The following is a 9042-nucleotide window of genomic DNA, read 5'->3' on the forward strand; positions in this document are numbered from 1 at the left end:
CGCTCACAATACTGCAGTACTTTTACTGTAATACTGCATACTACATCGCTCATAATACTGCAGTACTTTTACTGTAATACTGCATACTACATTGCTCATAATACTGCAATACTTTTACTGTAATACTACATACTACATCACTATAATACTGCAATACTTTTACTGTAATACTGCATACTACATCACTATAATACTGCAGTACTTTTACTGTAATACTGCATACTACATCACTCATAATACTGCAGTACTTTTACTGTAATACTGCATACTACATCGCTCATAATACTGCAGTACTTTTACTGTAATACTGCATACTACATCGCTCATAATACTGCAGTACTTTTACTCATAAAGTATTTTTAATTGCTCGTAGCACAAAATAAAAGCACATAACTTCCCTAAACGTGAAACCAAAGCAGCTTTTATTTTGAAAACCGGAAACTGTGTGTTATCGTCTGGACAGCAGCTTGACCATAAAGTGGGATCAGCTGATGGAAACTGACTCACCACTTCCCGGACAGCATGTAACCCGACAGAGCTGCTCCGCAAAGAAGGAGAGAAGGAGAAACAGTGAACTGCGTTTTTATTTATGTTTTATTGACTTTTAATAGAATCTGAATCTGAGAGGAATCCTCACAGCTGCTCGGCTGATTCAGGTAAGAAATAAAAACAATGAAATGTCAGGAGTTTGATCAAAGTTTCCCTTTTTCTGAGAGTCACATGCTGTGTTTTTTCCCTCTCTGTTTTAAGATCATTCCTTTCTTGTTTGGATCAGTGAGGATGAATGTGTTGTTCATCTGTAAAGGAATCCATGTTAGTCCAGTCAGAAGTTATAAATAAAGCAGACACACATATATTATCACACTTATTAAGCAGGAGTCATTGTTATTGATGGAAGTGTTGTAGCTGAACATCAGCAGTGAGAAGTAAACTAATACTTCTACTCAAGAAATGGACTTTAACCCTCCTGTTGTCCTCAGGGGAAGGATGGAAGGAAGGAAGGAAAGAAGGAAGGACAGGAGGAAGGAAAGGAGTAAGAAGGGAAGGAGGGAGGAAAAGAGGAAGGAAGTAAGGAGAGAAGGAAGGGAGGAAGGAAGGAAGGAAAGGAGTAAGGAGGGAAGGAGGGAGGAAAAGAGGAAGGAAGTAAGGAGAGAAGGAAGGGAGGAAGGAATGTAGGAAAGGAGGGAAGGAGGGAGGAAAAGAGGAAGGAAGGAAGGAGAGAAGGAAGGGAGGAAGGAAAGGAGGGAAGGAGGGAGGAAAAGAGGAAGGAAGGAAGGAGGAGAAGGAAGGAGGAAGGAAAGGAGGAAGGAAGGAAAGAAGTAAGGAAGGAATGAATAAGGAAGGAAGGAAAGGAATAAGGAAGGAAGGAAGGAAAGAAGGAAGGAAAGGAAAGGAGTAAGAAGGGAGAGAGGGAAGGAGGAAAAGAGGAAGGAAGTAAGGAGAGAAGGAAGGGAGTAAGGAGGGAAGGAGGGAAGAAAAGAGGAAGGAAGTAAGGAGAGAAGGAAGAGAGTAAGGAGGGAAGGAGGAAGAAAAAGAGGAAGGAAGTTAGGAGAGAAGGGAAGGACGGAAGGAAGGAAAGAAAGGAGTAAGTAGGGAGGAAAAGAGGAAGGAAGTAAGGAGAGGAGGAAGGAAGGAAGGAAGTGAGGAAATGATGTATTCATGTGTAGCTCTGAAATCATCATCATGAGGAATAAAACAGTTAAATCACACAGCAAACAAGTCTCAACTCCTCTGTGAGACATTAAACCTGCCTGTTTTTTTGTAGCTGATGTTACTTGAATGACTTGTCTCTTCTTTGTATATGATCAACAGTTTGAGCTGGGCATCATGAATATTAGGGGTGGGCGGGGGTCGATACAGCATAGTATTGCGATATTTTGCATGACAATATGGACACCAACTATCAATCTTTTATTGTAGGAATTGCAGTTATTTCTTCCTTTTAGGGACATAGTTTGCAGGTGAAAGACGGTAATGTCTGGTTCCTCCTTTCCTTCCTTCCTCCCTCCTTTCTTTCCATCCTTCCTTCCTTCCTCCCTAATTTCCTTCCATCCTTCCTTCCTTCCTCCCTCCTTTCCTCCCTTCCATCCCTCCTTCCTCCCTTCCTCTTTTCCTTTCTCCCTCCTTATTTCTTTCCTTCCTCATCTCCCTTTCTTCCTTCCGTCTGTCCTTCCTTCTTTCCTTCCTTCCTCCCTTCCTCTTCCTTTCTCCCTCCTTCCTTCTTTCCTCTCTCCCCTCCTACCTTCCTTCCTTCCTTCCTCCCTCCTTTCCTTCCTTCCTCCCTCCTTTCCTTCCTTCCTCCCTCCCTCCCTCCGTTCCTTCCTTCCTTCCTTCTTCCTCCATTCCATCCTTCCTTCCTCCCTCCTTTCCTTCCTTCCTTCCTGCTTCCTCTCTCCTTTCCTTCCTTCCTTCTTCCTCCATTCCATCCTTCCTTCCTCCCTTCCTTCCTTGACTCGAGGACAATGGGAGGGTTAAATATAGTATTTAAAAGTCAACATACCCATAATGCACTGGATGAATTTCTCCAGTGAATGTTATATATTTATTGGATATAGTAGAGAAGATTATACAGAAGCATGAGTGACAATAAAACTGAACCTTTAACCTTTGACCCTGAAGGTTTGATCTCATGGTGACGCTACCTGAAAAGTCAGTGAATAAACAAATTAGTCGGGACTCAACCTCTCTAAGGATTGTTGCCCTCCTACCTTCCTTCCTTCCTCCCTCCTTTCCTTCCTTCCTCCCTCCTTTCCTTCCTTCCTCCCTCCCTCCTTTCCTTCCATCCTTCCTTCCTTCCTCCCTCCTTTCCTCCCTTCCATCCCTCCTTCCTCCCTTCCTCTTTTCCTTTCTCCCTCCTTATTTCTTTCCTTCCTCATCTCCCTTTCTTCCTTCCGTCTGTCCTTCCTTCTTTCCTTCCTTCCTCCCTTCCTCTTCCTTTCTCCCTCCTTCCTTCTTTCCTCTCTCCCCTCCTACCTTCTTTCCTTCCTTCCTCCCTCCTTTCCTTCCTTCCTCCCTCCTTTCCTTCCTTCCTCCCTCCGTTCCTTCCTTCCTTCTTCCTCCATTCCATCCTTCCTTCTTCCCTCCTTTCCTTCCTTCCTTCCTGCTTCCTCTCTCCTTTCCTTCCTTCCTTCTTCCTCCATCCCTTCCTTCCTCCCTTCCTTCCTTGACTCAAGGACAATGGGAGGGTTAAATATAGTATAAAAAAGTCATCATACCCATAATGCACTGGATGAATTTCTCCTGTGAATGTTATATATATATATAGAAGCATGAGTGACAATAAAACTGAACCTTTAACCTTTGACCCTGAAGGTTTGATCTCATGGTGACGCTACCTGAAAAGTCAGTGAATAAACAAATTAGTCGGGACTCAACCTCTCTAAGGATTGTTGCCCTCCTACCTTCCTTCCTTCCTCCCTCCTTTCCTTCCTTCCTCCCTCCTTTCCTTCCTTCCTCCCTCCCTCCTTTCCTTCCTTCCATCCTTCCTTCCTCCCTTCCTCTTTTCCTTTCTCCCTCCTTATTTCTTTCCTTCCTCCATCCCCCTTTCTTCCTTCCGTCTGTCCTTCCTTCTTTCCTTCCTTCCTCCCTTCCTCTTCCGTTCTCCCTCCTACCTTCCTTCCTTCCTTCATCCCTCCGTTCCTTCCTTCCTCCCTCCTTTCCTTCCTTCCTCCCTCCTTTCCTTCCTTCCTCTCTCCTTTCCTTCCTTCCTTCCTTCCTTGACAGGACAGTGTGTCTTTAACCGTGGTGTGTTTTCTTTGTGTCTGACAGACTCTGATCTCCGAGTGAATCCATGGCAGGTGTTTAAGAGCTCGTCCTCCACTCCGCCTGACTCCCAGGAGAAAGAAGAAGCTCACATAAACCAGATAGAACATGTCTCTTTTGGGAGGAGTTTCGTCCTCCGTCGTCCTGTCTCCCAGGAGGGAGAAGGCGGCGCTGCAGACCAACCCGGCCGACGTCCCGGCACTGGAGCTCAAACTGGGAGCGCTGGTGGTCCTGCTGTCCATCACGCTGCTGTTCGGCTTCGCTCCTCTCTGCATCGTCCGGGGGGCCGGCCGCTGCAGCGTCAGCCCAGGTAAAGAGTCTGGATTCATGCTGTGATGCAGTCTGTACACCGCAGCTGATCCTCCCAGTTCTCAGCAGGGTGGAAAGTAACTAAATACATTTACTCAAGTACAAAATGCATTTAAGTACAATTTTGAGGTACTTTACTCTAGTTCAGTTTGAAGTACTTGTACTTTACTGTACTACAGTTTGAGGTACTTGTACTTTACTGTAGTATTTCCATGTGATGCTCTACTCCACTACATTTATTTTACAGCTTTAGTTACTTTTCAGATGCAGATTTGACACAATGGAAAATATAACAAGCTTTATAAATACAACACATTGTTAATGCTGCTCTAACACTGATGCTTCACTATTAATAATCTAATGATGTCATAATAATAATATATCAGTCAGAGGACCAAACCACTACTTTACTGTAATACTGCATACTACATCACTCATAATACTGCAGTACTTTTACTGTAATACTGCATACTACATCACTCATAATACTGCAGTACTTTTACTGTAATACTGCATACTACATCACTCATAATACTGCAGTACTTTTACTGTAATACTGCATACTACATCACTCATAATACTGCAGTACTTTACTGTAATACTGCATACTACATCACTATAATACTGCAGTACTTTTACTGTAATACTGCATACTACATCGCTCATAATACTGCAGTACTTTTACTGTAATACTGCATACTACATCGCTCATAATACTGCAGTACTTTTACTGTAATACTGCATACTACATCACTCATAATACTGCAGTACTTTTACTGTAATACTGCATACTACATCGCTCATAATACTGCAGTACTTTTACTGTAATACTGCATACTACATCGCTCATAATACTGCAGTACTTTTACTGTAATACTGCATACTACATCGCTATAATACTGCAGTACTTTTACTGTAATACTGCATACTACATTGCTCATAATACTGCAGTACTTTTACTGTAATACTGCATACTACATCATCATAATACTGCAGTACTTTTATTACATTGCTGTATTGCTTTTACTGAAGTAATTGACCTGAATATTTCTTCTTCTGCTGATTCTCTGTGTTGCAGAGTCGAGGCGCAGGCTGCTGAGTTTGATCAGCTGTTTTGCTGGAGGAGTTTTCTTGGCCACGTGCCTGCTGGACCTGCTGCCAGACTACCTGCAGGGCATCAACGAGGCCTTCAGCAATGCAGGAATCACAGTAAGATCCCACAGATCCACCCTTAAACCCTCTGTCATCACTACAGTGTGTTTTCAGTTTAAACATTGTTCAGCCGACTAAAATGTGATAAATTGTTCTATAATCTGCAAGCTTAATGTACAGTGTCAGCTAAGACAGGTCTTTCTATTATTACCTCCCAGAGTCCCAGATATACTGATATTAAACTGAGAAAAGCAGCAAATCTTCAAATTTGAGAAGTTCGTGCCAGTAAATGTTTGATATATATATATATTGCACAACCAAAACAACTTGTCATTCATGGTGTTTTAGGCGTCAAGTCATAGTGAACACTTTAATATCTGTTCATGTTCATGTTCATAAATGTTTCAAGCTATGTAATTTGCTCCTTAGTCTAAACATTAAGTTTCACCACAGAGTTATTTATTATATAGTAAATATGTATCAAGTGTGCTCAGAAACTTACAGGACGATATAAACCAGTTTATCTTGCTGTAATGATTCCTCCTGTTCATACTGACCATTAGAAGATCCCTTCATAATGTTTACAATGGAAGTGATGGAGGACTAAACCCACAGTCCTCCTTCTGTGGAAACATGGATTTAAAAGTTGATCTGAAGCTAATATGAAGCTTCAGTCGTCTGAATGAGTCAAATCTTCATCTTCTATGTTTCAACGTTACAGTGTTTTTAGTAGCAAAGTCTTTTTGTTACTATGGTTACACCACAGCTCAACAGGAAACACTAAGAGGGAATCTGATGCTAAACAGACAGTAAACATGTCAGATATCATTGATATAATAACTCAGACTGATGAAGCTCAATAGAAGCTGATCAGCTACTTTTACAGTTTTTTAGATTTTTTCCTCCATCACTTTACATTGAAAGCACATCTGTAGGAGATCCTCTAACAGTCAGTATGAACAGGAGGAATGATTACCTCTTTCACTGTTGACACACAGATTGTGAAACCATTCTTATATGTGATCTGAATCTTCTCCACATCCGCTGCTTTAACTCAGCAGTTTGTTTTCATCCTGTGTTGACAGAGATGGTGACAGCAGATTAGTCTGAGTCATAACTCCATAAAATGTTTTCCATTTCAGAAAGTGGCAGTGGCTTTTCCAGCTTTGTGTTTATTTAGAGTTACTGTAACTCAAACTACAGACATCAATGCTGAACTTTGAAAGAGGACATATTCTGCACATTTCCAGGTCTCTATATTTATATTCTAGGGCTCTCCTGGAATATATTTGCATGACTTACAGTTAAAACTCTTTATTTATCTTATACTGACCCTTTATGCAGCCCTTCTGTCCCTCTCAGCTTCCAGTGTCTCAGGAGGCCACGTCAAAAAACCCTGAAATAAACTATAGTAGCAGGATTTCGCTGTTTTTTCTCATTCTTTACTTCAAATGTCACCTTCTCAAGTACTGCCATAAATGTTGGTGCTGAATTAGATCTTAAATATGGAAACAGCTTAGCAACCACCTTAGCAACCAAGGCAACAGATCAGATAGACGTTAATTAGCAGGTGTAGATGTGGTAGAAGAAACTGTCACAAAGTGTCCAGAGCAGGTTTAAGCCCTGAGCATTGACTAGTAGGAAGCATTTCTACAAGATGTCTCCTTTAACCCTTACATACTGTTCAGGGTCAAATTTGACTCATTGTTTTACATTTGAGAGCTGTAAAAACACACTATGCACGTTTCTGTTAGCTGGACCTTTCCTAATGTAATTATATCTACAATATACAAAAATGGAAATAAAATGCAGCTTTAAAAAAAAAAAAGAAGTGTGCAGCTAATGCACATTTTTGTACAAATTTGACTTAAAATTCATCATATTCTATAAAATGTTCTTCAAGACCATAAAATAGTGATAGTGAATGTCTTTCCCCCCTGTAAACAAATCGAAAACAATCAGTTTGCTCTCTGACAGCTTCATTAATTATTATTTAAACATTTATTAAGTGCTGACAGGGAATTTATGAATATGAGACTAATTATGAATCAGAATATGAACAGTACGGTTTAAGTATGTGTCACCTTGTTCACCAGGTGTGTCAGCTGATCACACTCATGGTGGTTTCACTTTCTTTCCTCACTTGAGAACCGACTCTGCTCAGATTATATTTTTCGGTGTCCAAAGATGTTTCAGAAACTAGAAACAGAGAGTCTCCAGGCAGCTGTTTGGTTTGTCTGGACTAAACTGTGTTCTTCTTCTCTGTTTGCAGCTGCAGTTTCCTCTGCCTGAGTTCATCATGGCGATGGGCTTCTTCCTGGTCCTGGTCCTGGAGCAGATAGTCCTGGCCTTCAAGGAACAATCGTCTTTACACCCGGAGGAGCGGCGGGCTCTGCTGGTGGACTCCAGTGTCCAGCATCACTCCCATCAACGCCGCCGGGGGTCAGAGGAGTCGGACGGTGGACACTTCCACGTGGACTTTGGCTCCCAGTCCGCCCTGCGTGCCTTCATCCTGGTCTTCTCACTGTCTCTGCACTCGGTGTTTGAGGGTTTGGCGGTGGGGCTGCTGGAGGAAGGGAAGGAGGTGCTGGAGATCTGCCTGGCCCTGATGATCCACAAAAGCATCATCTCCTTCAGTCTGGCCTTCAAACTGACCCAGGGCCGGCTGCGGCGCTCGGTGGTGGCCGGCTGCCTGCTGCTGTTTGCCATCATGTCCCCGCTGGGCATCGGCCTCGGCATCGCCCTCACCGAGACCAAGGCGTCCCCGCAGCACCAGCTGGCCCGCTCCACGCTGGAGGGGCTGGCAGTGGGAACCTTCATCTACATCACCTTCATGGAAATACTACCGCACGAGCTCAGCAACGGCAGGAACCGCATCCCCAAGGTGGCCATGTTGCTGGTGGGCTTCGCCGTGGTCACCGCCGTGCTCTTCATCAAACTGTAACCGTGGTAACACAGCACTTAGCAAGAGGCCCTGAGGAGAGTTCACATGTTGAATGAATCTATAACAGCCATCAGACGCTACACCTCAGTGCGTCTGGTTACAAACATTCAGAATATGTATGAAAGGAGTCTTTGTAGATCTTTATGATGTTTTGGAAAAAAATGGAATCATATTATAAAAACTTTATTTGTTTTTAAACTATCAGCACGTAGATTGTGTTGGTGTTAAGGACGGGAAGCACGGTGGAATCACAGTGATCAACAGATTCACTAGCAGGGTGAAGGAAATCAGCGTGGATTTTTGGCATTTAGTTCAATTTTGGTAAACTTTCATCCGTGAATTTGCGCCGGTCACCAAGAGTAAACCATCTTAACAGTGCTGACCTGTGAAGATACAGAGAGTCAAAAATGGAAGTAATCGTAGTTTATTAGCTGTGTTGTACAATTTCTTTTTTTTTTTTAACCTCCTCTGTCAGTAAAACTGCTCCACTAAAAGGTCTGCAGACTTTTATTAGACAGGTATCGATGGTACATATTCATATATTGCATAAAATGATTGTGTTATTGGTTAAGTGGTAAACGTATTTGCATTTAGTCATTTTCTTGTTAGCAACAGAGCTAAGCTAACATGTTTCCTAGGTGATAATTAGCAAGCTTGGTAGCAGTTAGCTCGTCACCGATAGCAACTCACCAACTAGCTCGAACTAGCCCTTCGCGACATAGTCAGTACTTCACCGAGCTTCTGGTTCTACCTTTTTCACATGGACCAGCGAATGTCACTTTATGGTGTGATCACCTTTCTTTTAGGTATCAATTACTCCCCTGTAGCCCCTGTTAGAGGGTTAAGTTATTTGAAAAATGTGTAACGTAGTACAA

At 42.5% G+C, this 9042-nt stretch overlaps 1 protein-coding gene across 1 annotated transcript; it reads left to right on the forward strand.

The window, feature by feature from the left end:
• The first annotated feature begins 523 nt into the window (after nucleotides 1-523).
• LOC133983107 (zinc transporter ZIP1-like) lies at nucleotides 524-8816 on the forward strand. The gene is made up of 4 exons (XM_062422059.1): nucleotides 524-656; nucleotides 3769-4072; nucleotides 5150-5280; nucleotides 7496-8816. Exons 2-4 carry the CDS (start codon nucleotides 3871-3873, stop codon nucleotides 8165-8167), a joined length of 1005 nt encoding a protein of 334 aa, XP_062278043.1. The 5' UTR covers nucleotides 524-656; nucleotides 3769-3870; the 3' UTR covers nucleotides 8168-8816.
• The last annotated feature ends 226 nt before the right edge of the window (nucleotides 8817-9042 follow it).

Source organism: Scomber scombrus, chromosome 7, assembly GCF_963691925.1.
Source record: "Scomber scombrus chromosome 7, fScoSco1.1, whole genome shotgun sequence".
Taxonomy (NCBI): Eukaryota; Metazoa; Chordata; class Actinopteri; order Scombriformes; family Scombridae; genus Scomber; species Scomber scombrus.